At 58.5% G+C, this 18,512-nt stretch overlaps 2 protein-coding genes across 2 annotated transcripts; both read left to right on the forward strand.

Annotated features, from left to right (window-relative positions):
- Positions 1–4,855: 4,855 nt before the first annotated feature.
- ASB12 (ankyrin repeat and SOCS box containing 12) lies at positions 4,856–6,463 on the forward strand. The gene is made up of 2 exons (XM_054641695.2): positions 4,856–5,648; positions 6,330–6,463. Exons 1-2 carry the CDS (start codon positions 4,856–4,858, stop codon positions 6,461–6,463), a joined length of 927 nt encoding a protein of 308 aa, XP_054497670.2.
- Positions 6,464–8,636: 2,173 nt separating this feature from the next.
- On the forward strand, positions 8,637–18,139 carry AMER1 (APC membrane recruitment protein 1). The gene is made up of 2 exons (XM_054641661.2): positions 8,637–8,771; positions 10,476–18,139. The coding sequence occupies exon 2, from the start codon at positions 10,563–10,565 to the stop codon at positions 13,767–13,769; it is 3,207 nt and encodes a 1,068-aa protein (XP_054497636.2). The 5' UTR covers positions 8,637–8,771; positions 10,476–10,562; the 3' UTR covers positions 13,770–18,139.
- The last annotated feature ends 373 nt before the right edge of the window (positions 18,140–18,512 follow it).

Here is an 18,512-nt window from a genome sequence, read left to right on the forward strand (position 1 = left end):
CTGTTTTCCAAAAGGGAAGGTGCAATGGAAGTAAAGAGATGAACTCCTGGGGCTCCAGCACTGCCAGAATTCCTCAAGGAATGACTCATGGAGAAGCAGCATGGCTGGATTCCTCCTTCCTTCCTAACTCTGTATTTTGTGTGTGGATGCACTAAATAAATCAGGAATTTCCAGCAGCAGGGCCCTGGCAGGGATGTGCAGTGCAGCCAAGGGATGCTGGGCTGCTGTCCCTGCCCTCTCCTGGGTGATTCCTGGATAACACCTGGGTAAGAAACACCTGGGTGATTCCTGGATAACATCTGGGTAACACCTGGGTGATTCCTGGGTAACACCTGGGTAACAAACACCTGGCTGATTCTTGGGTAAGAAACACTTGGGTGATTCCTGGATAACTCCTGGGTAACACCTGGGTGATTCCTGGGTAACACCTGGGTAACAAACACCTGGCTGATTCCTGGGTAATTCCTGGGTAAGAAACACCTGGGTAATTCCTGGATAACATCTGGGTAACACCTGGGTGATTCCTGGGTAACACCTGGGTAACAAACACCTGGCTGATTCCTGGGTAATTCCTGGGTAAGAAACACCTGGGTAATTCCTGGGTAACATCTGGGTAATTCCTGGATAACACCTGGAGAACACCTGGGTGATTCCTGGGTAAGAAACACCTGGGTAATTCCTAGATAACAGACTCCTGGGTGATTCCTGGGTAACACCTGGGTAATTCCTGGGTTACAAACACCTGGATCAGGTGCTGCTGGGGCCACTCCCATCTGGGAGAAGCCCAGGGCTGGGGTTTGGGATGCTGGAGCAGAGCTGAGGGCACAGAGGGAGATTCCAGATTCCAGAGCTGTGCTCTGGCAGTGACTCCTGCCCAAAGGCAGGAGACACAGCAGCTCCATCCCCAGCTCTGCTCTCCCAACCTTGAGCACTGTTAGTAAATCCATAATCTCTGCAAAATCATTTATTTGGGACTGTTTAGCTCTAAACTTTTAACTGCTTAGCCCTGCTAGATCCACAAGCTCATTAGCTCTCTTCAGCTGCGTTAATAACGATAATCTCTTTAATGAGAGCAACTCTGGACAGGATTTACCTTCCCAAAAACCCCTTGACTGGCACTCAGTACCCTTCTGCCCTCTAATTCTTCCCCAAGTGCCAGGGAGCTGATCAAGAGCAGCCTGAGGAGCAGAGGCCAGGTCAGCCCCTGGCAGAAGGTGGAAGTTTTTCCCAGCTCCTCGTCCTTCCCCGGAGTCTGGAGCAGTGGGCAGCTCATCCCCACTGGCTCAGGCTGGAGTGTCAGCCCTGCCTGGGCTCCTGCAGGGAGGGGCTGCCTCTGCTGCTGGGAATATCCCCTGGGGTGGATGGAGAGGTTCCTGCTCCAGGCTGTGGCTGGGTGGGATTCCAGCCGGCCTGGGGGGGCTCTCGGGTTTGCCTCCTTAGAACTGGGTTTAATCTGCTCCTTAGAACTGGGTTTAATCTGCTCCTTGTTCCTAAGATCTCTCTTGGTTAACAACTAAACAGCAGCAGCAGCAACAAAAGAATGAGAGGTTTATCATTAATTTGCCTTTCAAGGATTTTCCTTTCATCTCCAAGTTTCCTACATTTCACATTTTCTAGCACTTCTGTTGTCTGCATTCCCTTTTTTTCCCTTTATAACACTGTCTTTTTAATGGCTGCTTTGATTTCTGTGGTTTGTGGAAGGGGTTTCCAGCCAGGCTTGGCTTTTGTGGCTGCAGCATCCCTGTTGTGGTTGCATCTTCCTGACACTCAGGAAAAACAACCCCAGACTCCCCTCTCCTACTCCAGAGTTCATCCACATCATACTCCATAATTCCATTCCTGTGCTGGCTTTGGGGAACTGACCTTTGTGAAGCAAGAATCTATTTTTGAGTGAATTTAGAGAGGAAAACCAAAAGCCTAAACCAAATCAATGTTGACCATTTTCCTGCATTCCAGGCTTTGCAGGGGGAGGCTCCAAAGCAGGAATGTGGTGGTGGCACAGATCACACACTTCACAGAGCACCCTGATTTCACTCCTTGCAGCAGTGGGGATTTTCCTGCTGGGTAATTTGGGTCTCTCTTGTTATCTCATGCCATGATAAGGCTGCCCCAAACCCCCAGCCTGTTCTTGCTCCACTGCTGAGGAGTTTGGAGAGGGTTTAAAGGGAGCTGGATAAAATAGGATTGCACTTCCCAGCTGACAGCTTTTGATAAGAGCCCCAGTGCTGCTCCCCACTCCTTTTGTTTGCCCTGGGAGCTTTCCTGCCTTCCTGGGCCCTGTTCAGCCTCAGGAATCCTGGCTGTGGTTCCTTCTGGCAGGTGCAGCCAGAGCAGCTCAGGTGGGAAATCTGGACCATCTTCAGGACCTTTTGTCATCCTGGTGTCTAATAAATAATTTTGGAGGTTGCAAGTGGCCATTTGTATCATTCTGAAGAGGGGGAGGCAGGGCAGGAGGGGGGTTATAAGAGGGAATTTGAGTGCCTGGCAGCAGCCAAGGTGAGGTAGAGGCTGGTGCTGCCCTGGCAGGGACCCCAAACTGCCCCATTACCTGCAAATCCTGCAAGGAAACAGCAGAGAAAAAGCTTTTTTGGGTGTGCTCAGAGGGGTCGAGCAGCCTCCAGCACCTGTCCCAGGCTCCCCCCACCCCACTGCCCTCTCTATATTTACCCAGGGGGAGCTTTCCAAGAATGGAAGTGGTAAGATAAAACCCCAGAGGGGCTAAAATTAGCCTCAGTGCCCCGGGCTGGTCCTGCTGTGGCATTTCAGCTGTGAGCTGCACAGCCCCAGCCCCACACAGCCCCAGCCCTGCCAGAGCCTCTCCTGCTCTGCCCTGTGGGGCTTCAACCACAGCAGGACTCCCCATGGGACCCCCCTGGCCTCAGGGGCTCTGAGCATCCCCCACACCCAGGTAAGGTGGCACCGGGACTGCTGGGGTGAGGGGGGGACTGGGACCCAGAGGGACAAATGTGAGCCCTGTGTGCTCTGTCACAAGCTCTGGGGGTCTGCAGGGGCTTGCACAGCCTCTGCCAGCTCAGGGGGTGACAGAACAGTGAGGGTGGGCAGGCCCTGGCACAGGGGTCTTGGAGCTGTGGGAGAGAGGGAAGGGATGCAGTGTGAATGGGAATCAATAAAAACCTATAAATAATCCAAATCCCCATGGATGAAGCAGAGGGCTCTGGCCTGGGCACCTGGGGCTGCCCCTGGTCCCTGGCAGTGCCCAAGGCCAGGCTGGACACTGGGGCTGGAGCAGCCTGGGACAGTGGGAGGTGTCCCTGCCATGGCAGGGCTGGAATGGGATGAACTTTTAAGTTCCTTTCCAAACCAAACCATTTTGTGATTCCATGAATCCTGGTTTGGGCTCTCCTGGATAAGGAGCCCCTCAGCCCAAGGAGCCTCCCTCTGGAGGTGCTGTTTGTGTGCTCAGGAGATGTCACAGCTGCTCTTTTCCTTTTGCACACCATCCCCTTGGGGCTCTCACTGGGAACACAACTGTCTTTTTGACTCAAACCTGCAGGAACCCCCAGCCCATTCTCCATGAGGGTGGGTGATCCCAAAGCTCCAGAGCTCATCCCTGGTGTGTCCAATGAAGAGCAGCACTGGAATTTCCCACATTTCTGCATAAATTGGGCTAACGGGTGGCAGCCCAGCAGAGCTTTGCTGTTGCTGCCATCACACTTGTCCCAGTGTCCCCAGCTGTGCTGGTGGCCTTGCTGGGGTCCCCCTGAGCTGGTGGCCGTGTCCCCATGGGTGATGTGGGACAGGCACCAACGAGCTCAGGTGCATAACGAGGCTAATTACTCCTTCTGCTTATCAGATAATTAACTGTTTGCTATGCCTCCTTTGCTAATTAATTGCCCCGTGCAGCTCCTTGGCCTCTCCCAGGCCAGGTCAGCCCCGGCTCTGCCTCTCCCGGGGAAACCCGAGCTGCCCCGGGCTGCCGAGACATTGCTCGGCCCACCCCGAGCGTTCCCAGCTGCTCAGGTGCCCCCCGGGACATCCCATCCCTGTCCCCGCTGTCCCTCGGCTCCTCAGGCCACATCCCGTGCGCAGAGCCCAGCAAAGCTCCAGGGTTCGGTGCCGCTGCTGTGATCAGCTCAGCACTTCCACCCTTCCTGCCCCAAAGCCCGGAGCAGAAACATCCCAGACCCTTCTGCAGCCGTGATCAGGGGGCTCCAGCAGGCAGGAGGGAGGAAAAGAGTGGGATTCTGGCATCGTTTGGGAAGGGAGATGCTGGGAGATGTTTGATCCCCAATCAAACTGACCGCTTCACATTCACCTCCTCCCTCAGGACTGGGGACAAGGCATGGAGGGACAGGACAAAGGGAATGGCTCCCACTGCCAGCAGGCAGAGATGGATAGGATATTGGGAATTGTTCCCTGGCAGGGTGGGCAGCCCTGGCACAGGTGCCCAGAGCAGCTGGGGCTGCCCCTGCATCCCTGGCAGTGCCCAAGGCCAGGCTGGACACTGGGGCTGGAGCAGCCTGGGACAGTGGGAGGTGTCCCTGCCATGGCAGGGGTGGCACTGGGTGGGCTTTAAGGTCCCTCCCAACCCAGACCATTCCATGATTTTATGGGGTCCTGACCTACATACCCACTACAGCACTGAGCTCCGTCGTTCCCTCAGCCTTTCACCCAAGTGGCACCAGGGCCATGAGCACATCAGCAGCATCCTCATCCGATGTTTGCCCATTTTTTGGAGAATCTTCCTTTTGTTGAGTACAAACTTGCACTAAAATGCAGCTGTCGGTGTCAGGGACTGGTTCTAACTCGGGTTTGGTGCCGGTTCTGCCATCCTGTAGATCTTTGGCCTCATCCTTTACCATGAGAGCGGCACATGGAGCCCAGACCCGACAAGATGAGCCTGATGGACATCAACAAGATGTTCTCCCTGCTGCAGCCCAGGGATGACGAGGAGGACAGCGGGGAGAGCGAGGAGCTGAGCCGGGCGGTGAGCCAGGATGACCACGAGGCTCTGGCCGGGCTCCTGTCGCAGGACAGGTACCGCAGGCTGATCAACCGGCGGAGCGGCTGGGGCGTGCCCAGCACCCCCCTGCGCCTGGCGGCCTCCCGGGGCAGCGTGCGGAGCCTGCGGCTGCTGCTGGAGCACGGAGCGCTCGTGGACAGCCTGGACGTGAAGGCGCAGACCCCGCTCTTCGTGGCGGTCAGCAACGGGCACGGCGAGTGCGTGCGGCTGCTGCTGGAGGCCGGCGCCAGCCCCGCGGGCAGCGCCTACAACAACTGCTCGCCGCTGCTGCTGGCGGCCCGGGACGGCCGGGCGGGCATCGTGCGGCTGCTGCTGGAGCACGGCGCGGAGCCCAACGCGCGGGCCCGCCTGCCCGAGTGGGCGGCCAACACCGCGGCCTGCTCGGGCCCGCTCTACCTGGCGGCCGCCTACGGGCACCTGGAGTGCTTCCGCCTGCTGCTGCTGCACGGCGCCGACCCCGACTACAACTGCACCGAGCCGGCCGTGCTGGCGCAGATCCGCGAGCCCAAGACGCTGCTGGAGACGTGCCTGAGGCACGGCTGCCGCGCAGACTTCATCCGCCTGCTCATCGACTTCGGGGCCAACGTGTACCTGCCCGGTGTGCCCCACACGGCCGGGCCGGGCCCGCGCAGCGAGGGGCTGGAGCTGCTGCTGCACGCCAGAGGTGACCGGGAGGGGAGCCCAGCATGGGACAGGCACGGCTCGGCTCCGATTCCCCCTTCCCGACAGCCACACCCGGCCTTCCTTCAGCCTCGCTTGTCACTTGGCTGTGCGGGTCAGGGGCTGTCCCTGGGTCCCCGCAAGTGTCCAAAGCCAGGCTGGATCAACCTGGGATAGGGGAAGGTGTCCCTGCCCATGGAATGAGATGAGCTTAAATTCCCTTCCCAACCCAAGCCCTCCTGTGATTCCACGATTCCCACAGCCTGGGTGTCCCCTCACTTGTGGGGTTACCCCCTGCTTTTCACCCTTGCTCTCCTTTCTGCTGCTCAGCTTGGGTTCTCCTGTGCCACCCAAGTCTAAAACCCTGCACCTGTTTCCATGTAGGGATGGGAGATTTCCTCTCCATGCCCAGCTCCCATGGGAGCTTGTGTTAGTCCATAGCCCCACCACAGAGGTTGAGTTTTCATAGGATGGTTTCATGGAATGGTTTTTCATGGAATTTTCATAGGATCATGGAGTTTTCATAGGGTCATGGAAGGGTTTGGGTTGGAAGGGACCCAGAGATGATTTTGTCCCAACGCTGTCTGGTTTGCTCAGCCCATGTCCCTTTACTTCAGGCAATGCCAGGTTGGAGGGCAGCAGGGTTGTGTGTTTTGAAGGTGACCATGTGATTTTCCTTCCACAGCTCATCCCAAATCCCTGCTGTCCCAATCCCGGCTGGCCATGAGGCGCCTCCTGAAGCAGCCCAGCCGCTTGGCCACCCTCGGAGAGCTGGAGATTCCCACAGCCCTGGCCAAATACCTGCAGTACCAGCTGTGATCCCAGCCTGCCCAGGGACACCCACTGAGCACCCCAATGAAAACCTGCTCCACCCTGGCAGTGAATCCCTGAGATCTGTGGAAACCCCAGGAATTTGTGGTCACAGGTTCATTTTTGCTGCCAGGTGTCTCCAGAAAGCAGTGCCCATGTGGAGAGATGGGAAGGGAAGGGAAGGGGAGGGGGAGAGAGAACAGGAGGTCTCAGCTCCTGGTTTGCAGCAAAGCAAGGATAGAGCAGGATCTGGTTCCCCTGGGCTTGCCTCACACTGTCTGTACTGAGGGATTTTACACCTTTAGCTGATTTTGGTTGGAGAAGGGGCTGGGAAAGAGTGTGGAAGAATTCTTGGCTGTGAGGATGGGAATTGTTCCCTGGCAGGGTGGGCAGGCCCTGGCACAGGTGCCCAGAGCAGCTGGGGCTGCCCCTGGATCCCTGGCAGTGCCCAAGGCCAGGCTGGACATTGGGGCTGGAGCAGCCTGGGACATTGGGAGGTGTCCCTGCCATGGCAGGGGTGGCACTGGGTGGGCTTTGAGGTCCCTCATGCTTCCAGGATTCCCAGAGAAGTCCCCAAGTGCCTCCTCCATTTAGGAGGGGCAGGATTTGGGCTGGTCCCAGCCATGTGTGCCCACCCCAACGAGGGCAGAGCCCAGTGCTCCCAGCTGGTAGCACAGGAGGGGCTGGGAGAGCCCCAGCTCTGACCCTAAACATCGTCTGCTCAGCCCAAAAGTGCTTCCTGTTGTGGCCAAGGGTCTCCCATGGCTGGGCAGGGCTGGGGTTTGGATTAAAGTGTTCTGTTCTTGCTATGAAGCTGCTGTGGCCTGTCTGGTGAAACTCCCCACATTGGGCAGCCCTGCCAGGATGGCTGGGCAGGGATGAGGGAATGGCTGCACACAGGGAATTCCAGGCTGGAGAGGGGCATCCCAGCACCCCCTTTGTGTCCCTCCATCTCTCCTGCCCTGGGCACTGGGATTGCCCTCACCAGTGGGCTGGAGGTGCCCTCCTGGCTCTTCCCACAGCCAGGAGCTGATGGATCAATCCTGCTGCTCCCTGGCAGCTCAGTGCCCACCCAACCATGGTGCTCTGGATGTTCTGGATGCTTTTGGGATGCAGCAGAAGTGTCCCATGCTTCATTCCCTCCTGCTCTGTGCCATCCCAGAGGGAAGTGCTCCCATGGCTCACAGCTCCAAGGGTGGCTCTGGGCCAAACACAGGCACCTCCCTGCTGGATTTATGGGCCTGTGTCAGGGGCTGTGGGATCTGTTAATCAGCATCTATTAATTAGGCTGTGGGCCTCTCCCAAGGGGAGCATTAGGGCTTGGAAGCAGCCTGGACAAGGCTCCATAGGGAATGATGACACTGCTGCCACTTCTGTCTCCTCGCAGCCCCCAGCAGGAGCACAGCAGGAACTGGGGGCTGGCAGAGGCTGTCCCGCGGGGACACTGCCACTCCCTGCTGTGATTCCCACTCCTTATCCTCACGTGGAGATCTGAGGGGCTTTTGGGATTTGGGGATCCCAAAAATGGAGAGGGCTCTTCCCTGCCGGGCTGTCAGTGCCTGTGGGACAGAGGGTGTGCAGCGGTGGGGGGCTGGCAGTGCCGTGGGTGACACAGCACACGCAGGGAGGTGTCCCACAGCACACACGCCGTGTCATCCTGGTGTCACACACCGTGTCACATCCCTGCGCCCCCCGGGCCACACACCGTGTGACATCCCCGCCCCCCCCCCCCGGTGTCACACACTGTCACATCCCTGACCCCCCGGTGTCACAGGACAGGACAGGACACCCTCCCGTGTCCGTGACCCCGCGTGGCCCGCGGGTGTCGTTCCAAGGCCACGCCCCGTATAGAGACCACGCCCCCTTGTCAATCATGCCCGCTAACGAGGCCGCGCCCTCAGCACAGGGACGCGCTCTGAAGCCACGCCCACTCCGCCACCGGGACGCCCCTAGATCGCCCCGGGCCACCGGGGAGGGCACCGCGGGACGGCCATGGGGGGACACCGTGGGGACCGCGCCCAGCGGCCCCGCCCCGTCACCGTGGCCCCGCCCCGTCCCATTGGGCCCAATGTGGAGACCGCGCCCTCCCTCACGCACAGGCCCCGCCCCCCGCCGCCGCGCCCCGTCAATCACCGCGCCCCGCCCTCCAGGCCCCGCCCCCTCCGCCCCCCGTCAGGAGGCTCCGCCCCGCCCGTCATGCGGCACCGCCCCTGCCGGCCGCGCCGGGCGGACCCGCGGCCCCGCGCCCCTCGCGCGGCCTGAGGGCTGGGCCGGGGCCGCGGTCCCGGGGGTGCCGCGGTTCCGCCGCCCGCCCGTGGTAAGTGCTGGGCACGGGCCGGGCCCGGGGCCGCGCTCCCCGCGCCGCCGCTCCCCGCGGCCCGGACCGACCCCCCCTTCCCCCCCCGCCCCTCGCGTTTTCACGGATCCTCCCGAAAGTTTGGGAGCGCGGCGGGGGGAGCGGGGAGGGCCGGCCTGGGGGAGCGGCCCCGTGCGGGGCTGGGCGGACCGGGGGTCCCGAGGGTCCCCTGTGCGGGTGAAACGCTGCATTTCATTGTTACCGTGCTGCTTTTTGTTGGCTTTTAAACCTTATTTTTCACGTTCTGTTGGTGGTGGCTCTTTGCCCTCGGTGCCCTTTATTTCCCTTTCTTTCATTTTTATTTATTTCATTTTTTATCCTACCCCAGCCTCCCCTCCGCAGCCGTGCCGCGGTGCTGACGTGGAGCTGGAGAGGAACGATTCCCAAAAGGAATTTTTGTAATGCTGGCCCTGTCTCGTGCCCTTCCCCGGCTGTTTTGCAGCCGCCCCTGTCCAGGTGCAGGTTTGGGCTCATTTCCCCCCCTTTTCCAGCAGCCCCGCACCCGGCCAGGTGCGAGCATTTCTCCCAGGCCCCTCTCTCCCGGTCTCTCCAGAGGCTTTGGAGGCTCCTGGGACTCGTGGTGGGCTCCGGCAGAGCTGGAAAAGCCCAGTTCGCCGCTGGGGAGGTGGCTGTGCCAGCCGGCTACGCCCCAGCTGCTGCTTCCAGTGGGACAGGTGAACGTGAGAGGTTATCAGCAATCCCAGAATTCCAGAATCATGGAATGGGCTGGGTTGGGAGGGACCTTAGAGCCCATCGAGTTCCAGCCGTGCTGAGGGCAGCGATGCCAGATCAATATAGAGGCAAAAGAACCCAGACCTGAGGAATAAAAATAACCCGGAATTGCAGGTTTGCTGTGGGGCTACAGGAGCAGAGAGCATCGTTTGGATGTATTTTTTAATTTGGGAACTCTGGCTAAACACCTCGGGAAGGTTTCCTGGCCTCCTGTCAGTCAGAGCTCAGCCTGGGGCATTTACAGCTTGAGAGCACATTAGGATTTTATTGCATTTAATTTCTCCACCCTCACCTCTGCGAAAGAAACATGATTATAATTGTTTTATTTCTGCTGTTCCTGACAGCAATCCAGGGTCAGATTTCAAACCTACCTCTCTGCTTCTGGGATAATCTGATCAGAGGGTTCACAGTGGGTGTTTTTAAGGCGATTCTCTCTGGCTGCACAGATTATTTTAAAAACAACTGAAATCTTCTATGTAAAAAAGCCAGGGTAGTAACCAGAGTGGTTTTTCCCCGGACACGTGTGTAGGGGGGGCTGTGTCCTGGTTTGGCCTCCCTCCGGATGCTCTTTGGAGCCTGGCATGAGGCCTGGGAGAGCTGCGACGGGGTTTGGGAGGTGCTAGCTCTCAGTTCAAGGTAGCCAAACCTGATCATCCTGGAGACAGAAAATCTGGGAAGCTGCAGGGCTTGGAGTGAGGAGGTGCAGGGCTCAGACCTGCCTGTCCCGAGGGATTCTACCCAGGGGGATGTGTGGTTTTCCCGCTCTGGTGAACTGGTACATTTAGGCGACATTTTGGTGCCTGGATTTTGGAAGCGGAGGCAGAGCTTGGAGGCTCCTCCATCTGGTGATGGAGCCCTGAGACCCCGGTGCCTTCAGCTCTTCCCCTTCCGCTGCCGTGTCCTCCTCACCTGTGCCCTCTCCCTGTGCCTCAGGTCGGCGGTGATGTGTCCATCCCTGCGCCCGGAGCTCCGCGCTCCCAGAGCCGCCGCTTCCAGCTAGATCCAAGCCCGCCCGCTGCCATGGAAACGGGCAGCCCGGAGGAGCGGGACGGAGGGGACCGGCGGCGGCAGGAGGGCGGGGACGCCCCTCCCGACAGCGCCAACGGCTCCGTGGTGGCAGCGGAGCCGCAGCAGCCGCCCCCCGGCAAGCTGAGGAAAACGGCCTTCAAGCTATTCGGGGGCAAGCGCAGCATCTGCACCCTGCCCAGCTTCTTCGGCGGCCGCGGCAAGAAGGGGCTCAGCAAGTGCAAGACCCACGACGGGCTGAGCAGCGCCGCCTGTGACAAAGGCGGTGCGGCACGGCCGGGCAGCCCCTCGGAGGGCGGCAGGGACGGGCAGCCCGCGCCCCTGCCCGGCTCCCGCAGCGCCCAGCTGGCCCTGGACACCGGCAGCAGGGGGGAGCTGGGCCAGCAGGACGGCTCTCCCCCCGGGAGCATCGAGGGCTGTGACAAAAAGCCCAACGGGGAGAAATCCTCATGCCCCAGGGCCAAGAAAGGGCTGAAAGGGTTTTTTAACAGCATCCGGCGGCACCGGAAGAGCAAGGCTGCCGAGAGCGAGAAGGCAGAGCTCCCCGAGTGGAACGGGGACACGGAGGAGGCCGGGAGTGCTCCTGGGATGGGAGCAGAGAGCCGAGGGGCTGTGGAGGGCAGGGGAGCAGGGCCGGGCCCTGAGGCCACGGCCGGCCCAGGGGACTCAGGGGGTGACTCCAGCTGTGGTGAGGCCACCGAGCCCACGGGCCCCGCAGCCGACGGAGGCACCTCCGAGGGTGACACGATGGCCGTGCCAGGGAACGGGGACGTTCCAGATACAAAATCAGAGCCTGAGGCTGCTGCCTGCGCCGAGTTTGACCGTGAGAGTTTGCTGCTGGCCTTCCACCCTGACTTCATGGACAGCGAGCCTCCCTGCCTGCACTCTGGGGACCTGCTGAGCCTCATGCTGGGGGATGTCACCTCCCTGAAGAGCTTTGACTCGCTGACGGGCTGCGGGGACGACATCGCCGAGCCCGACATCGCCGAGAGCAGCATCTCGGTGGAGCGCAGCCGCGACGCCGCCAAACGCAGCTCCTGCCTCGTCACCTACCAGGGCGGTGGCGAGGAGATGGCCATCCCTGAGGAGGCTGAGGAGTACCTGCACCAGGTGTGGGACAGCTGTGTGCCGGGGGACAGGAGCTACGGGGCCCAGGTGTCCAGCAGCAGCCTGGAGACACACGCCTCTCACGAGGCCAACGCCCACCCCTACATGGGCGATGCCATGGACGGCGTTGACCTCCTGACGCCCCAGAGTGACCAGCAGGAGTCTGCCCCCAACAGTGACGAGGGCTATTATGACTCCACCACACCAGGGCCGGAGGATGAGGCTGGAGAGGAGCTCAAGAAGGACCGACTGCCCCGGGACAGCTACAGTGGCGATGCACTTTACGAGTTTGACACCCTGATGAGCCCCTCTCAAGGGGAGGAATCCCTGTTCGAGGGCAAAGTCCCACGCCAGGGCATCTTCAGCTACTTCATGGACTTCTGCCTCCCTGCAGAGAAGAGCCTGATCCAGCAGATGATGGATCAGAAGAGAGGGCTGATGGAAACTGAAGAAGAGGGGCTTGCAGCCATTCAGAAAGAGCTGCTGTACTGGGAGCTGCAGAGGGAGCCGGTCCTGAAACGCCTGGATGTCTCCAGCAAGGAGAAGTGTCCCCGGGAAAAGCAGTGCATTGAATGTAAAAGCAGAGCAGGCAGCTCCATTGGCAAGAGTCAGAGTGGCCTTGGGAGTGAGCAGGTGGCCTCGCACACCCCAAGCCGGGCTGCCAATGCTGGGGTTGCAGTGGCTAGGGCTGAAAATCCAGAGTGGAGGGATTTTCCAGGGACTCTGTGTCTGGAAAACTGTTACAACAGCCAAAAAGCCCCCGGAAGTTGCCTTATTCAGCTCGCAAAGAACAACCCGGGGTTTGATGCAGACCTGGACTGTGGGATGTTTGGGGACCCTGTCCATGGCAGTGTGGCCCCAGCCAAGGCAGGGATGTTCCCTGGGTTCAGGCTGCCTGAGCAGGAGCACGATGGTGGAGCAGAGCCCAGCCCTGGTGAGCCCCAGGTGGGCAGCGAGCCCGAGCACGCCGTGAGCTTCTCACAGGCTCTGGTGGAGTTTGCCAGCAGCGGGACCCTCTTCTCCAGCCTCTCTGAGAGCCTGGGGAGCTCGGCCTCCAGCTCATCCTTCACCCAGAACCTCCCTGCCCTCCCCACCATGGTCACCTTCGACGTGGTGGACGTGGAGCAGGACGGGGAAGGGGAATGTGAGCAGCACCCGGAGCTGACGGCGGGCGAGGACATCGCCGAGGCCTTTGATGATGGCTACGGACAGAAAGAGTCCTTGGCTGAATGTGACGAGAGAATGTCCCTGGGCTTCTCCCCGGGCTCCTTCCAGAGCTGCAACTGGGGGGTGGCCAGCCTGCCCCGCCACCTGCGCCTGCACGGGCTCAGCCCCTCCATGCCCGCGCCGCTCTCCGTGGACCGGCGGAGCCGCTCGCTGGACACCGAGAGCCTGGAGTTCGAGCTGGCCGAGCCGCAGGGAGCCCGCAGCGCCCCCCAGCCCTGCCGGCTCTGGGCCAGGCACGACGCTGGCCGGAAGGACTCTGCCGGAGCCAGGAGGAGCAGGAGCAAGGAGGAGGGTGAGCTGGTGGCTCCCGAGGGCGGCTTGAGCTGGCCGGGCCTGCGGCACCTCCAGCACGGCCCCGAGGCGGCTCCCGGCGGGATGGAGCTCTGGGACTTGGCTCCGGCCGGCGCTGTGGAGAGCGTCTGGGAGCCCTCGGAGCCGCCGGACACCGTGTCCCCTTTCCTGCCTCTCTCCCGCGGTGGCATCGGGGAGGCTCCGGAGAGGCGGCCCCAGGAGGCAGAGCTGAGCAGGCTCCCGCTCCGGCCCTCCAACCTCCCCCTGCAGCCCGAGGCCAGGCGGGCCCGGGAGGCGGCCGGGTCCTTCCGCTACCACGGCGATGTCCCCAAGCTGTCCCGCGTGTTACCCCTGGGAGGAGCAGAGCTGCCCCCGAGCTTTGGCTTTGCCTGCTCCCCGGAGCACCGTGCCAGGGGCAAACCTGTGGGCATCGCCCAGGGCGTGCCACAGCACCCCGGGAATGGCAGCGGGGACACCGAGAGCCCGGAGCGCTGCACCGAGCCCCTCAAGGGCAGGGCCACCCCGGGGCACGGCGCCTGCCGTGGCACCGTGTGCGGCGTCACCGAGGCCGAGTAGCTGCAGCAATGTCACCGTGCCACCCAGCTGAGGGGCTGCAGCAATGTCACCGTGCCACCCAGCTGAGGGGCTGCAGCAATGTCACCGTGCCACCCAGCTGAGGGGCTGCAGCAATGTCACCGTGCCACCCAGCTGAGGGGCTGCAGCAATGTCACCGTGCCACCCAGCTGAGGGGCTGCAGCAATGTCACCGTGCCACCCAGCTGAGGGGCTGCAGCAATGTCACTGTGCCACCCAGCTGAGGGGCTGCAGCAGTGTCACCGTGCCACCCAGCTGAGGGGCTGCAAGAATGTCACTGTCACCAAGCCAAAAGGCTGCAGGAATGTCACCATGTCACCATGCTGAGGCTGCTCTGGGCGGGAGTGAAAGGGGAGCAAAGGGAGGGAGCAGTTTGGGGAGGACTTGAGTTGAGCTGGGCTGATGCTCCTCTTGCAGCCATCCGTGGCCTTGCCCCTGTGGATGCTCTGGAAGCAGCTTGGAGCTGCCTCCAGGATTCCTTCATCACCACTGAGGCACTTTCTGGTTTTCCAGCCCTCTCCAACACCAAGTGCAGCAGCAGCAGCAGCCCCTGGCAGAGGTTGGGGATGGACCCGCTGCTGGTGTGCCTGGTTGGGGATTGTGCAGGACTGGGGCTGGGGAACAGGCCTTGGGCAGAGTTTTGAGGGAAATGGGGCTGTTTTCCTCTTCTGGGTGAAATGTTTTGGTTCAGACTCACTTGAATGTCTTCCAGCCCAGGCTCAGTGTGGGGAGCAGGGAGGAAGGGTGCTGCTTGTTCCAGAGCAAGGATGGGGCGAGGCAGCTGGAAAGGGGAACTTTGCAGCAACCTTTTTATTTATTTCATTTGTCCTTACCCCAAAGGAGAGCAGGAGCTTTTGTGTGCGTGCTGATAACGCTCTCCAGGTCTAGATTCACTTTGCTCAGAAAGATGTGCTGTCCATGGTGTCCTTTGAAGAACAAAGTGTTGGTCCCTTCTTTGTTGTGGTCTGTCTTGACGGTGCAGAATTCCTGGTGGAAACCTTTCCTGTGCTTTGTCCTGGGCTCCTGGCCTCTCCAGGGCCGTGGGGACAGGGATGAGGCCTTTGAAATAAGCTAAATTTGCATCATGCCTGTAGCTGTGAAGTGGCAGATGATGTTACTTTCTCAAAAGGAAGCTTTGTGGCTTTTTAATTTTATTTTATTTTAAGGTTGTTTTCTTTGCATAAACCCACAGGAGGAAAGTTTTGTGTTCCTTGGAATTTGGGATGGACCACAGCTACATTGGGCTTCACTCCTCCTGTCTGGAGGGAACAAAAAACCTGGAAGCTGCTGGAGGGTTGGGATTTTTTGCCTCTTTGAAGGAGCACAAAGGAGGAGGGACACAACTGAGGGGACAGACTCTGTCCTGTGAGCTCCTGTGACATCTGTTCCTGGTCCCCTCTGTGATTCTAAACCCCCAATCCATGACACAAAGCTGCTTCCCTGTCCTGTCCATGCTCTGTGTTCTGATTTAATTCCATTACCAGTGATTTTTGTTTTCCCCCACCTCATCACCTTTTCTCTATTTTTCTTTGCAGCAGAGTTTGTAGCATTCAAAAAAAAAAATAATCCCAAAGTGGAAATACTGGAGTTTGACCACATTTGTGGAGTGAGGGATGGCTCTGCTTGGGCCAGACTCGATTTTCCTGCTGAGCCCTGCCCTGCTGGGTCACCCTCCTGCTGCTCTCCTGCTCCACACGGATGTGGCTCCATCAGCTGCTCCCTGCCATCCCTGGATTTCCAGGCACAAGGAGCTGCTTTGGGTTTGATGGGCTTTTCCCCCCCCAAGCAAAATGAGGTCTTGATATTCCTTTTGAGAAAAGATTCCTTCTGCCCCGTCCTTGGATGTCTGGGCAGGAGCAGGGAGGCAGGGCCAGGCTTGGTTCAGCTCTGTGTGTGATGTGATTGTCCTGCTGAGGCAGAGCAGACCCATCTGTGCATCAGGGGCTCAGACCTGGGTTTTTCCATGTTTTCCTGCCAGCCCTGCTGCAGGGAGTTCCACAGGAACCTGCTGTGCCATGGTTCTGTTCCCTCCTCCCTCTGGACACCAGGGAGGGTTTCCTGGGACACACCTGGCTCTTGGTGCCACTGGCACCCCCAGGGAGGACAATGTGGTGAAAGTGCCCTCGTTAGCACAGCTGCTAATGAACATGGAATCCCTCCCTGGAGCAAGGACAGGGCCAGCTCTGTGCCCATCTCACTCCATCCCAGCACACAAACCACGGGCACACCCTGCTGGGGACACCATTGTCACCCCCTCACACCCTGGCTGGGTTTAATCCCTGTTTTATTTCCTTTCAGCAGCTCACCAAAGGCATCTTGGGGGTTCCAGGCTCTGGAGCTTTGTTCAGCCAAAGTCCTGCTGAGGGCTGGGAATGTCTGGGTGCTACATGAATGTTCCAGGGTGTCCCTGGCATCCTGGGCTGGGTGCAGGTACAGGGTGGGGAGGTTCAGTGGGAGCAGTACAGCCAAGGCTTGGCCATCTGACTTTATACCAAAGGTTTCTCCTCTTCATTCGATGGGAATTCAATGAGGCAAATATCTCTGGAATTCAAATGAGTTTTCCTAATGCAGTTTAGTCACTAATTTGCTGGATTATTGGCAGATTCTGCCCCATTAACCCAAAGAAATTGGAATTTCTAGTGCAGTAATTCAGCCTGGAAAGGATGACTGCAGTAGGGATTGGATTTCACTGCCTGCTGAGCCACTCTTCCCAAAAAACCCCACTTGGCATCCATGGGAACAAAGCTGGGCTGGAGCTGGGTCAGTCCAACACTGCCTTACCCGAGGAGCTCACATCTGGGGCTGGTCACTGAGGCTGCTTATGCAAAAGGGCTTCCCAAGCAGAAACCAGGCACAAAAGTCAGGAACAGAGAAGGTTCTGCCAGGATAGTGAGGAAAAACTTGAGGAATTCCCCTGTTCCTTGCAGGGAAGTGAGGGGCTGGGGCTGGGAAGCTGGGATGGAACCACTGCCCTTGGGGTCAGCCTGCCAAGAGCTTCTGTGTTGCATTCTGGGGACTTGGGGGTTTTCTTTTGTTTGTTTGTTTTTATACACATAAGAAAACGGTCAATTTTCTCTATTTTTGTATAGTTTTGCATTTTATAATCATGGGGAAATTTTACAGACTGTTCTTTTACTCGTGTGTCTTGTCTTTCCAAGTGCTGTGGTTTGCTTTTCTCATGGATAAAAGGCCATTCCTGCTGCTGCTGTGCCCAGATCCCCCCCTGCTCCCTGGGAATGTGCTGGGGGCTCTGCCCAGCCCCCCAGGCCTCACAAACACACTTTGCACACACTTGAGATGTCCTTAACCCTCCTCTCTCACACTCAGCTGTCCCCTCTTTGCTTTTCAGTGTTGTTTTTAATCTGAATCTGTGGATTTTGGTGATTTCTCCCTCCAAATGTTGTGAAATGCCCACAGGTTTCAGCTGAGGCTTTTCCTGCTGTCTGCTGACGTTATTTTATCTCAAACTGGGGCTTTTCTTCATTCCTTGTCAGGAGATGCTGTTGGCTGGTGCATGGAAGTGCTCTTGGACAGGTTTCCTCTCCCCTTGGTGCTCCCTGGCCGGGCTGGGAGCTGGGATTTTGCCCTGGTGCCTGAGGATTGCTCCTTAAATAATCCTGGGATTAGCAGGGCTCCCCACCTTCTGCTCCTTCCCTGCTCCAGGGAGCTCCAGCCCCGTGCTCTGCATCACTAAAACATCTCCCTGGAATGCCACTGCCTTGAACTTTGGGATCAGAGGAGAGGAGAGCTTCTGCAATGCTCAAATCCAGCCCAAAGCAGATTTTACCCCCCTTTTTCCCCCAGCAGAGGTGGCAATTGTCACTGATTTGGCTCTGCAGAGTTTTTTTTTTTTTGTCTTCTAATGAATAACTTGTCACCTAATGGTGCTTTTAAAAGTTTCTCTGTGTTGGGTTTGCCCCATTCCCCACAGGGATGGCTGGGAGGTTTCTCACTGAACATTCCTGGGGCACTCAGACCCACCTTCCCCATTCCCTCTGCCCTGCAATTCTGGGCTCCCTCCTCTCCAGCTGGGGCCTCCTGCTCTTCTCACCCACATTGAGTCACCCCAAAGCTCCATTTGGGTGAGGTGAGAAATTCAGATCCCAAAAAGCCTCTCAGTTGTAAGGAAATAATGAATTAGCCCTTGTCCCCAGCTGCCCCTCCCTCCCTGCTGCCAGGCTGGCAGCTCCTCCCAGGTGACCAACCTGGCTGAATTTGGGGTTTTTTTGTTTCCTTCCTGCTCTCATTGCTACTAGTCCTTTCAAGTTTTTAATGTATTGATTGTGTTTTAAAATGAATGTTCCTTTCACTGAATTCTAATGAATAAACTGCAGATTTTTAGAGAACATTGGATTTCACTGGTGGTTTGGTGTTTTTGTGCTTATTTTATCCTTGATTTGCTGTTTTTCTTTCCCTTCCTCTTTGTCTGATGGTTATTTGCCAGTGAGGTGGAATTTTCCATGGGAGAAGGCAACAGAGACCCTTTGGAATAGGGTAAAGCTCCTCAAACCCTCGTGAAATGAACTCTGGAAATTCTCCATCCTTTAAGGCTCCAGAGACAGATTTTCTCTCTTTGGGCTCCTGCAGTGACAGGAGCAGAGATTCCCTGGCTCTGAGGTGGCTGGGACATCCATCCCTGGGATGCCAGAGCAGGGCTGGTTTATCCTGGACCCTGCTGAAGGAGCTCCTCAGGTGCCTCCCAGCCTTTCCAAACGCACTGGAACAC

Source organism: Agelaius phoeniceus, chromosome 14, assembly GCF_051311805.1.
Source record: "Agelaius phoeniceus isolate bAgePho1 chromosome 14, bAgePho1.hap1, whole genome shotgun sequence".
Classification (NCBI taxonomy): domain Eukaryota; kingdom Metazoa; phylum Chordata; class Aves; order Passeriformes; family Icteridae; genus Agelaius; species Agelaius phoeniceus.

Bases quoted from the DNA above. Each gene is read 5' to 3' on its own strand.
- ASB12 (XM_054641695.2), top strand. From the start codon at position 4,856: ATGAGCCTGATGGACATCAACAAGATGTTCTCCCTGCTGCAGCCCAGG. The intron at 5,649-6,329 runs GTGACCGGGAGG...TTCCTTCCACAG, and splicing joins GCTGCTGCTGCACGCCAGAG to CTCATCCCAAATCCCTGCTG.
- AMER1 (XM_054641661.2), top strand. From the start codon at position 10,563: ATGGAAACGGGCAGCCCGGAGGAGCGGGACGGAGGGGACCGGCGGCGG.